At 39.7% G+C, this 19,832-nt stretch overlaps 5 protein-coding genes across 5 annotated transcripts; 2 read left to right on the forward strand and 3 right to left on the reverse strand.

Annotated features, from left to right (window-relative positions):
• Window positions 1–2,947: 2,947 nt before the first annotated feature.
• Window positions 2,948–5,571, forward strand: EAE97_006034 (uncharacterized protein; the record flags this gene model as incomplete). Its single annotated transcript, XM_038876547.1, has 10 exons — window positions 2,948–3,184; window positions 3,358–3,402; window positions 3,522–3,617; window positions 3,679–3,786; window positions 3,893–4,130; window positions 4,227–4,320; window positions 4,410–4,627; window positions 4,727–4,834; window positions 4,980–5,150; window positions 5,384–5,571. The coding sequence occupies 10 exons, from the start codon at window positions 2,948–2,950 to the stop codon at window positions 5,569–5,571; spliced, it is 1,503 nt and encodes a 500-aa protein (XP_038732254.1).
• A 6,172-nt stretch (window positions 5,572–11,743) lies between these two features.
• On the reverse strand, window positions 11,744–12,562 carry EAE97_006035 (uncharacterized protein; the record flags this gene model as incomplete). Its single annotated transcript, XM_038876548.1, has 3 exons — window positions 11,744–11,978; window positions 12,073–12,366; window positions 12,420–12,562. The coding sequence occupies 3 exons, from the start codon at window positions 12,560–12,562 to the stop codon at window positions 11,744–11,746; spliced, it is 672 nt and encodes a 223-aa protein (XP_038732255.1).
• Window positions 12,563–13,222: 660 nt separating this feature from the next.
• EAE97_006036 (uncharacterized protein) lies at window positions 13,223–13,678 on the reverse strand (the record flags this gene model as incomplete). The annotated part of the gene is made up of 4 exons (XM_038876549.1): window positions 13,223–13,242; window positions 13,305–13,441; window positions 13,490–13,592; window positions 13,660–13,678. The coding sequence occupies 4 exons, from the start codon at window positions 13,676–13,678 to the stop codon at window positions 13,223–13,225; spliced, it is 279 nt and encodes a 92-aa protein (XP_038732256.1).
• An 833-nt stretch (window positions 13,679–14,511) lies between these two features.
• On the reverse strand, window positions 14,512–16,348 carry EAE97_006037 (uncharacterized protein; the record flags this gene model as incomplete). The annotated part of the gene is made up of 3 exons (XM_038876550.1): window positions 14,512–14,581; window positions 14,631–15,525; window positions 15,571–16,348. 3 exons carry the CDS (start codon window positions 16,346–16,348, stop codon window positions 14,512–14,514), a joined length of 1,743 nt encoding a protein of 580 aa, XP_038732257.1.
• Window positions 16,349–16,644: 296 nt separating this feature from the next.
• EAE97_006038 (uncharacterized protein) lies at window positions 16,645–18,718 on the forward strand (the record flags this gene model as incomplete). Its single annotated transcript, XM_038876551.1, has 2 exons — window positions 16,645–16,694; window positions 16,744–18,718. The coding sequence occupies 2 exons, from the start codon at window positions 16,645–16,647 to the stop codon at window positions 18,716–18,718; spliced, it is 2,025 nt and encodes a 674-aa protein (XP_038732258.1).
• Between the last annotated feature and the right edge of the window lie 1,114 nt (window positions 18,719–19,832).

Below are 19,832 nucleotides of genomic sequence, written 5' to 3' on the forward strand. Positions count from 1 at the left end.
AAAGTACAGGTACAGGGATAATATCGATCCTATGGTATCATAAATGTAGAATGGCTAAGTGGCATAGATGGAAGATGCTGTTGCGAAGATAGTCAGACGATTATTGAAACTTCAATGTCTATACAAGGAATAGATGTACTGCGATTGAAGACGGGAAGATATCGTTGAGAAGGCACTTTCTCGATGTGTGTCAATTCTGTTTAGATGATAGGATGTCTCTCTTCGAAGATTTCCATCCTTTTTGAACTTTGATTGAGAGTTTGTGAGAGGTGGAATTTAATTGTATTTTCTTTCTTGAGTATTTGTATTTTTGTGGTTTTGGAGATTGTTTTTTTCATTATATTCCACTACGTCGTTTATGCTGAAGTTTGGCATGACAAGTGTTTTTTCTTTTCTTTTCTTTTCTTTTTTTCTCTTAATTATCTACACATTTCCGTCAAATCATATTTTTGAGCGTGAGGATGAGTGGAACTTATATTGCGAGGGACAAAAAAGTGCATTCCTTCACATCATTCAAAGCACAAAAGTCGCGACCATTTGTCTTAACCATAAATCCACATGCCGCGCTGAGAAATCTGGACCAAAGGAACAATCCACATACCTAGTACTCTCTTCCAAATTATTCCATCTCATGCTCCATGCTGCATGCAACCAAGACCTGACCCGATTGCAGCGCATCAACGGAAATTCTTTTCCGACGCGCATCCACGCACGTAGTTTCTCATCCGCATGGTCAGGTACCATCGTGCGTCTTGTCTTCTGCAGATGTCGGAGAAAGTCATGGGAGGGAGATCGACAGTGTTTATTCGGTCCGTTAGGGAGATGGAGAGTTAAGTGATTTGTTTATTTGTTCTTTGTTCGGGTTTCGGTTGATGGGAAGGGGAAGGGGAATTTGTATCGGATGGTTGGATGTTTGGAGTGCGGCGTAGAAACCTTCTTTTGGAAGGTGAGAGGTGGATGGTGGAAGGTGTGCATGGGATTTGTTCCTCGGTGTTTGGTGGTTTGTGGCGAGATGGGAGATGAGGGCATGAGGAAGGGAATTGGGTTGAGAATTAAGTTTAATCGATTTAGTTTTTGGGAAAAAGAGAATTGAGAATTGAGTGCAGAGAAGAAATAGAGAATTGATCAATTGAGATTAATGAAAATGCTTTCGTTCAAGAATACCATGCAGATAGTTCTCTTTTTCCGGAAAAAAGATCATATGAGCGATATTCCTCGTAGAATTCCACCCATGTACACCGTGTTTTGACATTTGATATTCGATATTTGACATCTGATATTTGTTTTTGACTATTAATTACCCCGCCATTATGGGGTGCAGGTGCAGGTGCATCGCATCGCATCCCGTCTCTCTCTTCCTCGGGCGTTGCGGGGTGTGAGATGGATAACGGGAGATTCAACTGGGATTCTTCTATAGCTTTAACGACATCCGTCTTGGTTATTTATTATAGAGTAATGGTGAATTGTGAGTATGGGATGGGATGGGATGGAAAGGAAAGGAATGGAAAGGAAAGGAAAGGAAAGGAAAGGAAAGGACCGAATACAATATAATTAATTGGATTTGGATGAAAGAATAGAATCCTATGATTGATTGTATGGTGAAGGCAAGGGAAGAAGAAGGAGAAGTCTTTAATTATCATGCATCATGGATGAATGATGAATGATGATTGATGATTGATATCATGTGCTTGCTTTTACGGATCGGATGAATGATACTTACGTTGCAATAAATGATAATAATTGATAATTGATAATGATATGTAGGTATGATATATTACCTATACCCAGTACTCATATGATAGACATTAACAATGAGTAAAGTTTAATTATCTAGTATAATATACCTTCTCGCTCAACGGTTCGCAAAGTCTATTTAATTACCTCTGCGTCTCTTGCGTCTCTTATCGAAACTTTATTCTATCCCAGCCCTCGTATATCGTTTATGTAAGTACCGGTAAACTTAAATAATTTAGCATAGCGAGGTACTAGGTATCTATCACGTTTGGAAAAATTCGGCGTGATGATTGATGTTTGTTGATGTTTTGAACCTTTCTTTTGGTTTGTCTTTTGATTTTAATTTTGATTCTGAGAATTGTGAGAATTGTGTGGGTGTGGGTGGGGGGTTTTTTTTGATGTGATTTTTTACTCATATCGTATCGATACGTGTGGATTGGATGATTCAGCTTGTGCATACGAAATAACATCCTGGAATTCTCTCTCTCTCTCTCCCTCTCTCTCTCTCTCTCACAAAATATCGCATCTAAAGCAGGTCATTCTTTTCATTTCTTTGATCTTATGCTATTCCTCTTTGAGAACGGGACGGGTATATACATACATACATACATACATACATTCATACATCCATACCCAGGTCCCCATGAATGAATGAATGAATGAATGATGAATATATCCAGACTCGGGGTATCTACCTACCATTCCCTCGCATCCACTTTGTCATTTTGTATTCAACAGCATGGCATGGCATAGCATAGCATAGCATGACATGACATGACATGTGTGTGTGAGAGTTGAGTATAAGTATGACATGAAATTCTCCGGGTGATGGGTGCTTTTTTTTTTGACTTTGACTTTCACTTCAATTTTCAAATTTCAAATTTCCCAACAGGGGTTGTGTGTTTCACTTTTTTGGTGTCTTGGATTTAGGTGTCGATTTTTATTGATTGATTGATATTGATATTGAGATTGAGATTGAGATTGATATTGAGATATTTTTTTGCTTCTTCTTTTATTTCCGAACCCGTTTCCGGGATTCTGGATTCTGTTTGAGATATTGTGTGAGAGGGAGATTTTTATATCAACCCCTCGCATCCCATCTCATTCATCACATCACATCACATCATATCATATCATATCCATCATATCACATCACATCCATTCAAACCCCTACCATACCATACCAATCACCCTCTCCTCCCCTCCCCTCACCATGAAACCCCTCACCATCCTACACCAACTCCTCCTCCTCTCCCTCAATCTCTCTCCCATCACCGCCCTCTCCGCCGCAGACTGGCGCGCTCAATCTATCTACCAGGTCGTCACCGATCGCTTTGCACGCACAGATGCATCGACCTCCGCGCCGTGTGATGTGAATCGGTTTTGTGGGGGCTCGTGGGTGGGCATCGTGGACAAGTTGGATTATATTCAGAGTATGGGGTTCACGGCGGTGAGTTTTGGAGTTTTTTTCTTTTGGGGGGAGGGGGTTTCTTGGGGGTGTGAGGGGATGGATGGATGGAGATAGATGGGGATGGGGATGGAAATGTGGATGTGGATGTGGATGTGGATGGGAAAGAGGAAATGAGGACATTCAATACAATTTTGCTGATGAAATTTTGATAGATTTGGATTTCCCCAATTGTGCAAAATATTGAGGGAGATACTGTGGTACGTTCTAATCACTTTTTTTTTTTTCATTCCCAATCTGAATTTGAGAGAGTTTTAATGGATGTTGAAATCGGTTCCTGCGTTCATACTCAATGGAAATATGTTAACAAAAGAATTAGGATGGTTCAGGTTACCATGGCTACTGGGCTCAAAATATTTACCAAGTAAACCCCAGTTTTGGTACTTCGGCAGATCTGAAAGCGTTGTCTGCTGCTGTGAGTATTCTCTGATATATATGTTGAGAATGATGAAAGTGCTGATGGTACTCTGATATAGTTACATGCTAGAGGTATGTATTTGATGGTTGATGTTGTGACGAATCACATGGCATATTTGGGTAGTGGATCGAGTGTGAATTATAGCATCTATACACCATTTAACTCTGTAAGTTTTTTTCTCTACCTTGAATCCATTTTCTCGGTTCCTTCCCCCGGATACCCCCCAAAAGCTTTAATGTAGTCTCCTCATTCTCCAAATCTAATACAAACAGAAATCATACTACCATTCCCCCTGTCTGATAGACTATAACAATGTCACTTCAATCAAAGTCTGCTGGGAAGGCGATAACATCGTCTCACTCCCTGATTTACGCACAGAAGATGCAAATGTACAGGCAGAGTGGAATTCGTGGATTGGAGAGTTGGTGGCGAATTATTCGATTGATGGGTTGAGAGTTGATAGTGCGCAACAGACTGGAGTGGGATTTTTTCCGAGCTTTCAAAGTGCCGGTGAGTTTATTTTCATTTGTGTCGAAAATAGAAGAAGAGTAGTATTAGGGAGAAAAATGATGGATGGATTATGCTCATGGCTAATGGTAATAATAGCGGGTGTATATATTGTTGGAGAAATTTACAATAATGACCCGACATATGTATGTCCGTTCCAGAATTACATGAATGGAGTTCTTAACTATCCTGCGTAAGATATTTTTCTCCTCTAGCTCTCTTTTCCCTTTCGTTCTCTTTCTTTGAGAACTATATAGGATCCCGCCACTAATCTTCATTCAGATACTACTGGATCACCCAAGCTTTTCAATCCACGACCGGTAGCATGTCCAACCTCGCAAATGGAATCAACACGATGAAATCCACTTGTTCAGATACCACTCTTCTCGGTTCCTTTATCGAAAATCACGATGTAGCTCGTTTTCCCTCTTTGACATCGGATGCATCACTTGCGAAAAATGCTATCGCTTTTACGATTTTGGCGGATGGGATACCTATCAGTAAGCAAATTCCTATTTCATTCCCCCCTTTTTCCCAGAAATTAGGTGTCTCGATCTTGAATTTGAGAGGCAAAACTAATCGTGGTATTTTTCCCGCAGTATACCAAGGTCAAGAACAACATTTGTCAGGAAACGGCGTGCCTAACAACCGTGAAGCCCTCTGGCTAAACTCAGATTCATATTCCGAAACAGGAGTATACTACAAGCGTGAGTTTATCCCTCCGATTATTCCCCCATCCAATCCCATCCAATCATCCTTCTTTCCTCTCCAATACCAACCCCATCCTCCAATTTCCCCTCCAAAATTCACCATTTCACCAAACCAGACCATTAACACCACTCACAACTACAGTCATCGCATCCGTAAACCGAATCCGCAACCAGGCAATCTATGTAGATCCAACCTATCTCACATATAAAGCACATCCAGTCTATAACGATTCACATACGATTGTGATGAGGAAGGGATTTACGGGAAAACAAATCATTGCGGTGTTTAATAACCTGGGGGCTTCGGGGAATGGTATGTGGTTATTTCTTTTTATCTTGGTATTGTTTTATGTGCAGTCTTGTATTCTATGGTGTATATCCTTCACGTTATTTCCTTGTCCTCTATCTTTTCCAATGATATCGCAACTCCCATTTTTTTCATCTCTCTTTTCTATCTCTCTCCTACATCTCCTTCTCCCCCCATCCCCCCATCCCCCCTCAATGCAAAATTCAAAAACCACAAACTAACCCCCCAACTCTCTAAAGCATCAAACCTCACCCTCACCACTTCCCAAACGGGATTCTCAGCAACATCACAAGTAACAGAAATCCTAACCTGTGTATCGTATACCACGAATGGGAGTGGAAATCTGGCGGTACAGATTGTGGGAGGTGCGCCGAAAATATTTTACCCAAGGGCCCCGTTGGTTGGGAGTGGGGTTTGTGGGTTGTAGGGGTTGGCGAAGGGGATGGAAGGGGGGGGGGGGGGGGGGAAGGAAAAGAAAAGGAGAAAGATGGAGAAAGGGAAAGAAGATTAGCGAGATTTGGAATCGGAAAAAGGAGTATAGTTTTGGGGTTTCTTTTCAGGGTTTTTTGGGGGGAAGGAAGGGAGAGTGTTTGTGGATATATACATATATGTGTGTGTGTGTCTATATACATATATATGTCTTAGTATTGATACTATACTAGGTTTTTATTACCTTTCTTGTTTATCTATTTATCCATTCATAGTCGAAACAATTTTTTGATTTTACTATTATTCAATCAAAATGAAGGAGAAAAAAACGAAAAGAAATAAAATAATAATAATAATAATAAAATAAAAAGAGTGCTGTTCCCTCGAGGTATGATTTGTTTTCCCTTCGCTTTATAAATAGGATGTTGATTTTGGATCGAGCGATTAGATACCTTGGTATTAAAACCTGATGAATTTGAACTGAAAAAATCATAAAAAAGAAGACATTAATTAATTACTAGGAAACCTTATATAATAATCCAAAAGATACTTTTCTTTTTTCATTAACGTGTTTTATCACCGAGTAAATCATATCACCAAATGGATCACTTAATTTATATACAAAATTCGTTTATGCGTAATTGTGCACTTTTTTATTTATCGATAGAATTTTTTAAAATTTGAATATATAAAATTTAATTATTAAGATATTATAAAAATCTAATTTTTTTCCTAAAATTCGAATTAATATAAGAATTATTATAGAAATAGTTTTTTTGTAACAAAAATCGTAACATTTTCAATTTTTTATCAAATATAATAGAAATATTTATATAAAAACTAGATTTCTAAAGAACTAAACTTTTATTATTATTTTAAATCCTTTTATTTTTCGAAAATAATGATTAGTTATTAAAATAAGAATATTTAAAAATTACTAGTTTTGATGTATTTTCAAATGATCCGCTTGGTGATATGATCCACTCGGTGATAAAACACGTTAATAGAAAGACTAAAAGACTAATATAATCTTTCCTGCTTCAAAATTGTAAATTGCGCGGAAGTAACGCAAAAGAGTAAAAGAAGGTAGGGTTATACAATCAATAGTCCTTTATATATACCACAGAAGAGATACTATAAATATAATACTTGTCGCAAAGGAAAAGAAGAAAGAGGATGCTCTAGAGAGTGTGTTTATTACAATATATATGTAGAAAATTGAGTGGTGGGGCATTGATTGATTACTCTTTCTCAATTATATTAAAAAGACCTCGGGATCTGTAAATAGGTACTAGCTTAGCTACGAGAAAAGACCATGTGATCAGTAGAATGCTTCGCGCACAGTCAGTCCGCGGATATGTGAAGATATTTTGGGAAGTCGTGCTGTGGAGATTTGGGGAGAGGGTTTCTTGAGAATTGTGCTGGGATTGGAGTGGGTGATTGGTTGATTGATGGTGATCTATTTGATGGTAGTTTGATGGGTAAGAAAGAGATTTTATATTCTTTGAACGAGGTTTTTTGTAAGATTACTTGCGTAGGTGGGTGTTAGAGCTAGCTAGCTGTATATTTTAGATAAATCACGGATACGGTTAATTTTGTAAGTCTTACATAGTATATAAATCAAAGAATTGACACAATAAAGTTCGCGCAACTACAACTTCCTACAGTCTATCTGAAATAAGCAAATATATAAGTCAATGATATAATACTAAACGATATTATGAGGGAATGTTCCATAACTTAATGTAAGCTTATAAATGACGCGCTGAATGTAAATAACGTCTGGTTATTCGTCTCCCTAATGTCACTCTAGGAGAGATTAGAAAATTGGATATGTTTTTATTTTATTCGCTTAGCTCATTACTTGCGATGGCTTTCTACTATCTTTCTAGCTTGGCTTTTCCAAGGTAGCTGGATGTACTTGAAGATGGATAGGATTCTCGAGGTTACTATCGATATGGAATTTCCGATTAAATCCTTGAGATGTGGTGAGAATGATTGTTTATTTCTGAATATCTGGTATTGCTTTGAGAAGAAAAAAACATGGGTTTATATTATTTTTATATAAACTTTTCGTTTCATTTTATGTCTTCTCTTCTCATCTGAGATCTACCTCATACTCCGATCGAACAAATTGCTTCTACAATCTACAATCCATCGGGTTCTTGCGATATTTCCTATTCGAAACATTTGCTGTGTGATACTTCTTCTTCTTTTGTCCTTCTAAAGGGAAGGAAATGAATGCATCGACTCCGACTATTAAAGAAGTTCTCTCGCAAGTTATATATTCTTATTTGTTCATTTAATTAATTGAAAATCTACTTCATATTTTGTGTTATACAGCTTCCAAGCGAAGAGCACTACGAAGGGCTACGCGAGATGTGAAGTGAAGTGTGACTATCTCTCTATTTTCAGAAGAAAAGGCGAGGAGAATTTCGGAAGCGAAGAGGGATGTTAACTGGTTCATTTCCACGACTTTTATTGTGACAGATCTCTCGTTGTTTGATTAAGCAACCACTGGATATTTTTATCAGGATGTTGATAAAGTCTTGTGAATCATAATATAGTATCGATACCTATATTCCGATAAAAGCATATTCATACATACATACATACTCAGCGAAGCGAAATGAAGATTCGAACCTTGAGTTCCAAGATGCGTTTTGGTTTCAATAACTACCATCATACTGCATCAGCAGATCAGATATCCGGAGATTCTTGAAGAGGGTCTACTGTACTAGGTACTGAATCTCTAAAGAGGAAGAGGCGTACTGAGAACTTGATAATATCTTTATTGTCACATTTGGATATTTATATGCTTATTCACTTCCACAACTCTATCATTACCACCTAATCTCACTTAAAGAATTTCAAGACACCTCATCTCAAGGTAGTGAATCTTGGCCTTTCAATCATATCACCAGAAGATTTTTTTCTTCAAGCTTAAGATAAAGCTATATAAACGACCGCCTCTATAGTCTGCCTTTTACACATTCCTCAACTTCCACCAGCAAAGATTCCCACCAACTTTAGGCGGAAAGAATTGATTTCGATCGTTGACGTAATGGGACAAAGATAATGAATCATCGGATAATTCAGATATAACTTCAATGCGAATCCAAAGTTTCAGAATTTTCTTTTTGTTTTTGTTTTTGTCCATATTCTTATTTTACCAATATCGAGATATATAACCGCTATTGTCATCAAGTTATAACAAGATAATTCTATCATCATGCAAAATAATTAATTCTTCAAAAGTAAATAGTATATCAAGAACGACCCTAACCATAAACATTCCATCTCGATACCCATTTCACTCCAAAGAGCAGCCCTCGAAGCTATACCCATTTGTGGTATTTCAATCTTCAACATACAAAGCTTGAAGTATATGTAAAGAGCGGAGATTTTTATGTCTAGTATTTGATTATAGAATGTAGAATTATGTGCAGAGTAGTATTCTATCTACCATTTTGCGATTGATTCTCATGGTTCTTGGATGTTTTGAGTCGATGGAATTATATATGACTTTTTACGTATTGCTTCTTGTTTCGAAAGGAAGAGTGGAGGATATGTATAAATATGCATCCATCATCCTCTCTCTTAACCTTTCTACATTCCAAATTATCAAAAGTTCTCAAGTAGCAGCTTAGGGCACTGCAAACCTAAGATATGCAAGAATGGAAATCGAAAGATATGACTAGAAGGATAGGGATATAGAATGATGAGTAATGGGATGTAGATATCGAGCCATCTTTTATCATTTTTCATTGCTGTTGAATTCAACCTCGATATTGTCGTATATAGTTTGAACTTTCACTATCCATATATCACACCACCATCGACATACTATATAATCTCTCACTACCCGATCATACAGTCAGTTCCAAGATTTTGAAACACGGATCATGTCTACTCCTAGAAATAATGTTGACCAAAAATCCATGATCTCGTCGTAGACTGGGCAACAGATGTTGAACCCGAACTTGCTCAAACTTCGAAGTATTTATAGCCGTATCTAGTACCGAATCTTCTTCATCTTTACCAAAGGGAGTGAATACCTTCTTTCCTCACTTACTCAATCACACACTCCGGTGCCCCGAGAATGCATCATCTACTCCACTCTATCCAAGCTCGACATGAATCACTGAGACCTCCAAGGTTATCTTCAAGCAACACGACCTTTCTCTCCTCTCCTACAGAAGCCTATCGAAATGTATAAACAACACTCCCCTCTTCACACCTTCTCTCCACGATCCCTCCGCGTATTGCAATCCCCTCCTCTTACTCGTATATCAACATCTAAGGGTGATGTTCTCAGAAAAACCAGGCAGAATATAGTTGCAAAAATCAAATCGTGTATGTATTTAGTAGTAGACTGTTACCGTCATTCACTTTCTCATTGCCATTGACTTCTCATGATCGTGATTATTATCATAACCCCTTTATCATCATTCCATTCCATCACCACCCCTCACGAAAACACCATCGTCTAGGAAGTGCATCCCCAAACCTAACGAATTTCTCTTCCAAACTCTCAAGAAAGTTCAGGGTATACCGACAAAGTGTAGAAACTCATTGCAATAATTCAAACAGCTATTAACATTCCAGGACTATGCACTCAAAATTTGAGGCGCGTAGAAAGCTTTGATTCGATATTCTTGAAACCCAGACGTTTTTATATCCTAATAGTAGGTATTGGGTATTAGGTATACGGTATACATACAGTATTCATACCCTATTCATACGATTTACCACTTCAAACCTCTTTACTTTATAGAACAACCATGGAAATAAATAACAGTTTACCTGCAATATATATAAGAACAACTCTCCATGCCCCTTTATACTCTCCCCTCTATACTCTTCCCTTTATATTCTTCTCTTTATATTCTCCCCTCTATACTCTTTCCCCTATACTCTCCCCTCCAGCTCAAATAACACATTACTATCATCACACCAACTAACCTGTCTTTCAGCCACATCTTCCCATACTCTCTCACAGCTCTACCATTCCATTCCACCTTTCCAAATTCCACATCTCCAATCCATCCCCATCCCATCCCAATTCCACCAGTCTCCACTTCACTCTTCCCCATCTCCTTCTTCCCATATACCCTATAATTCCCACCAAATATGAGCTTTGAGCTGGAAATATCATACAAACCTTAAGCTATTCATTGATATTACAATACATATATCACTTACACACACCATAGCGCTCCATCAGGAAAAAAGAAACCGACAAACACAATCTTACAAAGGGAAGCGAAACGAATGCGAAGAATCACGAGGTATCTTTCTGATATTTCTCTCTTAGGGATAAGAATATAGATCAGGATAATAGAGTAGAGAGTAGAGAGTAGAGAATAGAGAATAGAGAATAGAGAATAGAGAATAGAGAATAGAGAATAGAGAATAGAGAATAGAGAATAGAGAATAGAGAATAGAGAAAACAAGTTTGATACTCTCAGATGACTCGCCGAGTTTAAATCTGATTGTTATTAGATAGATACTAGTGGTGCCAGTTATCATTGTTCATCCCTTTTCTCACGAAGATATCTTCAAGTAGCGTTACTGTTATCATTATTATCATTAAAGATAATCATTTTCGCCATAAATCATCACCATCACTACTCCCTCACATCCCCCTCAAATTCCCACCTTGCACCATACAATTCCCTTTCTTCCAACTTCCAACCTCCAACTTCCCCCGCCCCACGAGAAAACGAAAACCTGGCCATGAAATAAATTCATAGTGTCAATCAAGTTATAATTTGATCGTACATACGGCTCTCTTCATGCGATTAGTAAAGAGGGAGGGAGAACAAGGTTACGGTATTGAGAACTATTGTGGATTTGTACCAATACACCATGGACTTGTAGGCATCTGGAAAATTGTGATTATAGAAGGAGCATGGTGTTCTCGCTTGAAGACGGAGCAATGACGAAGAAAGCTCAATGAAAAAGGATAGAGAATGGTATCAGCACAATGATGTTTAGAAGATAATGGTTCATTGTCGAAACCCAACTTGGTATATTTTGCATTCGCATTCTTCCAGTCCAATTCTATAACAATACATAAATACCATCCTCGAAAATAGTTCCATAACCATTATCTCATTAACCACATTCCCCTCTAGATCACACCAAACACCCTTTTACTTTGTTCCCTATTCTGAAGCCTTCTTCTTCTCCTTCAAAGCGGGTAATCCGAAAACCTTACTCACACCCCCCTTAACCTTTTTCCATCTCAAAAACTCTATCTGAGGCGTCCAAGTAAGTGCTCCAACCCATGGCTGCACGTTATAATGAACCTTCAACACAACTCCTTCTGTTGATGCGAGTTTTCCACCCGGTTGCGTGATTTGGTATTTCGCTTTCTGATTCTTGAGTTTCAATACGCCTCTGTAAGGGGTGATTGTCAGTACATCCCTTCTATTGTATGTATTTCAGGAGAGGAAAAGCCCCAACAAAGATAAATAAAAATGGAAAAACCAACCTGGAAGGATCAATACTCTTTCCCTTGCTACTCTTGACCAATTTCTTCATCGCAGCCGGCCCGATATTCTGCAAATGATCCGCGCTCGGATTCGTGATAATCGTATCCCAGATAACCGCTTCGTTATTTAGAACTTGAGGTTCCGAAGAATTGGAAGGCCATGATGCAGAAACGTAGACGAAAACTTGTTTAGTGTTCCAGTTGAAGAGAGAGGAGAAATCTGCGTTGAGGGAGAATCGGATGTGTGCGTATTCTTCTTTCTTCGTGGAATAGTAATGTGGACGTCCTTTTACACTGGGGAGGGTTGGTTGGTTTGGATAGAAGGAGACGGGGAGGGAGGAACGTACACTTGGATATCTTTCACTTCTACTTTGGCACTCGGGGTACGGGGCGAAATGATATCTGTACATGCGATCAAAGCCGCGACAACAAATGCCACTGTCGTGAAGAATCCAAAGACATTTTGGATGCGCACTACTGAGGAATGCATGCTTGCTTGAATCGTCTTGCGTCCAATTGGAAGGTATGGTATATGCGATCGAATTCCTTTCCTACATGCGCCGTCGATGTATGGGTCCTGATAGTAGTGCAGTAGTCGAGGTTCCGTTGAATGTGGACGGAATCGTTAGATAGAGATATTATCGCAATCTGGACTTTCGGGTTTAACACGTCTCAATCTGAAAGCTTCATGATTGAGCTAAATTAGTGGATTGTGGGGTAAGATGTGGCTGAAGCTTACAACAAGATGTGGCGGTGTATTGATATGACAATGTAGAGAAATTGTATTTATTGTATCCATGGATGTATTGTGTGCTCCCCATTGCAGATGCATCAAGAGAGAGGCTTTGTGCGTAGAATCTTTCTACATGTAAGATTCCCTCTTGTAATAAATCAAGGGGGAAATATGGAAAAGAAATTCAAATTTGGTATCGCCAACCCAACGCAGCTTTTATATAGCTTTCAAAAGACAAACTGGTATCCCAAGTAGTTGTTCGTGAACTCCCCAAGTCTCTCCCCCGATTCTCTCAGTACATAGCGGAGTTTCTACCGTCTATCATCTCCATCATTATACACCCAATATTATCTTCATCCATATGTCCCCAAACACCCAATCAGTACAACCTCTCCCGGTCTCGAACTCCCAATCGATTTATGGACTCGCCTCATGAACTGCAAAACAAGCTGAACTCAGACAATGACCCCCCATTAATTCGTAGGTTCAACGATCGTACCGTAACCACCTCCTTGCACCCTGTCCGAATAAATTCCTGGAGCTCTCGCCGCCTGGAACCTCCCTTCTCTGCCTGCTTCTCGTCGTTCATAGTACACGTACTCAATGTAGAATGCGTGGATGTGTCCGGGTATGTATCTTTTGAGTGTTACTTTTGAATTCGGGTGAAGAGGAAGAGAAATGTACCCAAGGAGTGTTAAACATATGTTTATCAGGAGATCCGGTCCACATCCTGATACTAGGAAGACACCAACTGGAGGTATGAAGATGGTGACTAGTATCAAGAGAACTTTGGTGAATCGTCAGCGCTTGTTCATCAAAGTTGGTAAAAAAGAAAACATATAAGATCAACTCACTCATCGAAACAGCACCCATATTTGCGAATTTGTGTTATAAAAAATCTTTCCTCTATTTGATTAAATTGTGAATAACTTCAAAAATGTAATTGTTCAAAAATATGTCAGAGTTATGATTGCTTTTCTGGTGGAGAAAAGGTCTTGGTGGAGGGGGTAAACGTTCACGTTTTAAAATGCGGAACTTGGATATAGATCTTGGAATTGCCTCACTCGCTTAGTGTCAGTGACGTATGCCAGGTAGTCCTTGAACGACGAATATCAGGATTCAGGTACAGAAATAAATGATTTCTTTTTATGGTAATTTTATATTTCCCCCTGTTTTTAAATTCATTCGAGGGAAATTTCTGGATGGGACACTCTGGTTTGCCTGATTTACCTTGATTTTCTTGATGGCATCTCCTTCGAGTTGATACACAATGCGTTGGCGATAATATCAGATGGTCACGTCGATCAAATTATTATAACGTCAAATCTGAGCCACATCAACATATCAAGTACAGATTCTATACAAGATGAATCAGATTTCATTGGTTATGATCTTCATAAGATACGTTGTTCCTTTAGCCAACAGGACAGGCAAGCCACTTATGTACTGCCTGCGCCACCAAATGCATGGGAACGTGTGGGCCAGCGAAGAAAGGAAGAACATTCGATGCAGGGGCATTGTCATCGCACGTGCTCAAAATCATTCCTGTTGGTGTAATTTGTTCTCCACGACTGATGAAGAATGAGAACCTGGACTGTCTAAGAATTGGTCAATAATTGAGGTGTGTGGCCACCTTCGATTTAGCCGGGTCAGCAACTGAGCAGCTTGGAATACACATGAACTCTCAGTGGCGGAGACTTCCTAATTTAGTAAAAGATTGGATGAAGTTTCCCATTCGCACGATCCAAAAGTCGGATGGGCAATAACTCCTCATATCTACATGACATTAGTCAATACCACGAACATTAGAGGAAGAGGTACTCACACGTGCTTCAGCCATTCACAAACTATTTGCCTTGTAACAGCAGGATCTATAATCTCTTCCACTCCAAACGCATTGGCTGTCCTGACTGGATTCATCAATCGAGTATATTCTTCTTCCAACTCTTTATATCTTTCCTCTCGTTTTCCGTTTGCTTCTGCTGCTTTCAACTCTGCAGCATGTCCAACCTCAATACCTCCGTCTAATGGAAGACTCCCCCATTCTCCACTTGGCCACGCTACTCGGAAACGAGGATCTCTGCAATCAAGCATGATTCCACCAGCTACCCCATACGCTTTCCTCGTCACAACACTAAAGACTGGAGTTGTTGTAGAATAATATGTTGTCCCAAGTGCTACACCATGCCTCATCGTCGCTGCACGTTCTGCAACGGTTCCAATTGCATACCCTGGAATATCGACGAATTGGAGTATGGGGATATTGAAAATATCGCAGAATTTGAGATGCCGAGTGATCTTTTGACTTCCAGCAGCATCAAGTGCTCCAGCGTTTATCTCACAATTGATAGATATGATTCCAACGGGTCTACCAGAAAGTCTGGCAAGACCAACAATTGCAGTAGTTCCCCAAAGTGCTCCAATTTCGAACCAACTTTCTGCATCTACTACAGTCTTTATGATCTTTCTAGGATCATACATTCTCGCTTTTCGGCGTGGAATGATCGTTCTTAAATTTTCGCAACGTCGATCAGCTGGGTCTTCAGTGTTTAGAACTGGAGGTAGAGAGGCACCAGAGTTTGGTAAGTAGCTCAAAACCGTCCTCAATTGTTCAAAACATTCTTGTTCATTTTCTGCCATATTATCAATGGTACCATTGGTACAGTGCATACTTGGGCCACCAAGATCTGTAAAAGTGAGTCCTTCCTCAAAGGTTGCACCTACTCATGGTTAGCATTTCCCTCGCGCCAATACAATGAACTCACCAGCGACAACTTTTGGTCCAGCATTAAACAACGCTCCAACATCCGCAGCCATCACAGAGAAGTGACATGAAACAACTCTCGCAGCTCCAAGCCCAATAGCCGGTCCTAACACCGCTCCTAGATTGGGAATCCCCATATTCAACTGTTCGACCACATGATTAAAAGATGGCATGGGCGGTATATAAGAAAACCCCTCTTTCCTTATAGTTGTCACAGACCCTCCTCCCGAAGAGCCATCCACCAATTTGATAATAGGTAATCTCAACGCAACAGCCAATTTTTCCATATAAATTGTTTTTTCCGTCAATGCACCATCTGCATGTCCAGCACGAATACTAAAGTCATCTGCTGTAAATAATATTTTTCTTCCTCTCAATAAGCCAAATCCTTGTACATTATTACTTGGTATATAAGAAATTGGCTCTTCTCTCTTCCCTTTACTTTCCGACGGGTCTAGTTTTTTCCATGAAACGGTCCCAGAAATAGAGCCTACTTCGCGAAAACTATCTGTGTCGAGTAACTGAAGAACTCGTTCTCGGACCCAGAGTTTACCAGCTTGCTTTTGTCGGATGTATCCTTTGTTTGAGAGATCAGGTGTTTGGGCTATTTTTTGCAGAGAGGATATCGTCCCGAGAATATCTGAATAGTCGGCTGGGAGATCTTTTTTTGTTTTGGGCCCTAGACGTTTACTGGATGTATTAGAGATATGACCGGCCACTTGAGAAATTCGATCTGACGCGATTTTTGAAGAGTTTTCCTCTTTCTTATCGTTTTTCATGATGATGAAGTGATATTTTGTCTTCAGGTTTCATTCTTTGATACCAATTTGTATAAGTAGAAGTAAACATTCGAGAGCTTGTTGATGAAGATCTAATGATCTACATGATTTGGACCTCGGCTTACTCCCCGCCCCGTGTTTTGTGGGGAAGCTTAACCACACCTTGGAGCTCGGCCATATCTCGAACATTGATGAGGCTTCAATGCTTTTAATTATACAATTCGTTTTTCTTACATTTTCGGTCAGAGAGAATAGAGCTCGGTATAATTCCAGATTCCTGAAAAGAGCTTAGAAATATGTCCCAACAACCCTTTCGCCCTATCAAGCGTCTTCTCATAGCAAACAGGTAGGTAGTCACCAGCTCCCTTTGATCTCCTCAAGCTAACTCCTAAAAGAGGAGAAATCGCAACGCGTATTCTATCCACAGCACGCGAATTAAGTATAGAAACCTACACCCTTTACACCACCAACGACTCATCACACACTGTCAACTCAACCCATTCCATTCAACTTCCATCTCCATCTTCGTATCTAGATATCTCAACTCTAATATCTATTGTTCAAAAATACAATATCGATACTATTCATCCAGGCTATGGATTTCTATCCGAAGCTGCTGAGTTTGCAGAAAGAATGTGGAGGGAAGCTAACGCGGTTGTTATCGGACCTGGATTCCAAATTTTAGAAAGAACAGGTGATAAACTGATGGCGAGAAACCTTGCACAGGAATGTCACGTTCCTATTCTCCCGGCCCTCAAAGTCCCAACAGATGATGTGACTCAACTCCAGAGATTTGCATCAGAGGTCGGCTATCCTATTATCATCAAAGCGGTAGATGGAGGTGGAGGTCGTGGTATTAGGATTGTGACAAAAGAAGACGAGCTAGAAGGAATGTCAAAAGCAGCATTGAGAGAAAGTCCTAGCAAGAAAGTCTTTGCGGAGAAAGCTGCCGTGGATGGTTATAGACATGTAGAAGTACAAATTATTGGTGACGGTAAAGGAGGGGTAAGACATCTTTGGGAGCGGGAATGTAGTATCCAGAGGCGATTTCAAAAAGTGGTCGAGTTTGCTCCTTGTTCGATTGTGGATAGGAGAGTTGTCGAGAAGGTTATTGAAAGTGCGTTGAGTATGGCCAGGAAGGTTAATTATTACTCGCTTGGAACTTTCGAATTTCTCGTTGGCCAACCACAACCCGAATTCTATTTCCTGGAAATCAATCCACGTTTGCAAGTCGAACATACCATCACCGAATCTCTGGCCTCCGGTATCGATCTCGTCAAAATCCAACTTCTCCTCGCTCAAGGACATCCTCTCTCATCACTACTCCTACAATCTCTCCCTTCATCCCCATTGACACCGCCTCAAATTCACTCCCTGCAACTCCGCATCACAGCTGAATCCCCATCTCAAAATTTCTCGCTCAGTCCCGGGAAGATCTCATCTTTCTATTTTCCCTCAGGCAATGGCGTTCGAGTAGATACTCATCTGCATCCTTCAACATATGCAATCATCGGCACAGATTTTGATAGTCTATTGGCAAAGCTCATTATCAACGCACCTACCTGGCAAGATATCGTCGCGAAAGCTAAGCGAGCATTAGATGATACATATATCACTGGCATTGAAACTAACTTAGATTTGTTAAGAGCCATTATTGACAGTGATTCATTCAAGAAGCAAAAGTGCGATACAAGATGGTTGGAGATGAATTTACCGGTGTTACTCAGATCCGCCAAGAAGATAAGCGAGGGCTTGAAGAATTCGGCAGTACCGGTATCAACGAGCTCATTACCGACTTTACCATCTTCATCGAGTGTGGTTTTCCGTCCGAGAGATGCGTGGAATATTGAACTTAGTCCTGATGATTCCTCCATTACGAATACAAAATCCGGGAACTCGGCGCCGATACCATACCATATGCAGATAACCCGCATCCTCAGCAACAACTTTCCTTCCTCTCTCAAAGCCAACATCCTATTCACTTCTCCATCGTCTACTAACACAAAACCGACTCCCTACAAACTCTCCGTCACCTCATCCTCCTCTACTCCCACCTCCGAACAATCTTCCCATCGTCTCGGCAACCCTAAGAATCCAAACCACATAACAACACCCTTCCCGGGAAAACTTATCGAAATCTCTGTCGAGAAAGGAGATCAGATAGTAGCCGGTCAGACAATTTGTGTGATCAGACAGATGAAAATGGAAGTTGAGGTTAGGAGTCAGAGCAATGGGGTTGCGAAGTGGGTTTTTGGGAATGGAGAGGAAGATCAGTGGGAGGAGGGAGAGGAAGGGGAGGATGTGGGGGTGGGGGTACTGGTTTGTGAGTTAGACGAGGAAGTTGAGAAGGGGAGAGAGAGTAAATTATAGATCATATAACGGATACCACATATCTATTTAGTTACTCATCATGCTAGCCTTAGTCCAAGACTAGCTTAAACTAAGCGATCTGTTATCAGATGAGAGATGAAGATATTTCTTAAGGATTCTCTTGTTATTTATGAATGCAAATTCAACCAGGGGATTTTGATTTGTATATCTATCAATTATACATAATTGAAGGAGTTTGAAGATTCAAGATGCGTCAAACGTTTTGGATCAGTTGCTATTTGATTTGACAGTATTCAATATGATGTAATCATTATTGACCCAAAAATACCCGGCCTTGGTTCCCAAAAAGAAGCTTGACTTCCCAATATACTAAAAGCGACACTTTGGAAATTGAACACTGCTTTATGGTTGTATTGCTTGATAAGTCAATTAGAGTCTAAGTATCAATGTAAATCATAAATGTGCTTGAGGTAGTTCTGTGCAAAATACCTCAAGAATTAGCAAATTACAAAAATTTGGTTTTGGTGATGTGCGTTAGATGTTAATATATATCAAGATTATCAAAACAAAGGGTTAAAATAGAAGAATACAGAATTGCAGAGCAAAGAAACTATGTCTTCAACAAAACGAATTTGTCTGGGAAAAAGGTTGAGTTACAGTTCACATGTATCACACCATCACCCCTAGCAAGCCATATCGTAAAATCAGACTGATGCCCGTCTAAAATATGATGCTTGTGCAGCAGATACTATATATTGTGGAAAAAGTGGAGCCATCTGCTGGATTATAAAGTTCTTCTCCGGGAGTAGGGGTCTGGAAAAGCTGTCAAGCAGCGCAAATTCTGCTTATTTGGATGGGCGAAGATAATCAGTGCGCATATATACTAAAGAAGATTAGTTCTATCGATAGAATCTATCGCTCGTGGAATAGCACAGATAATTTTATCGAGCTGAATCACAAAGTATTGAGGAAAAGTATTCTACTATTCCCCAAATATATTTCTAATTTCTATAGAAGCGAGCAGTTGTAAAACCGAAAAAACCCTTGAAATTATAAGACTTGACGATTCGTCCCACACAAATGCGCATTGAAGTAGCAAAGATTGAGCGGTACACAACCTATCCTCTCCCAACTCAAAAGTAAACGCATCACT

The sequence above is a fragment of the Botrytis byssoidea genome (genome assembly GCF_014898295.1).
Source record: "Botrytis byssoidea strain MUCL 94 chromosome Unknown BBYS_011, whole genome shotgun sequence".
In the NCBI taxonomy this organism is placed as follows: Eukaryota; Fungi; Ascomycota; class Leotiomycetes; order Helotiales; family Sclerotiniaceae; genus Botrytis; species Botrytis byssoidea.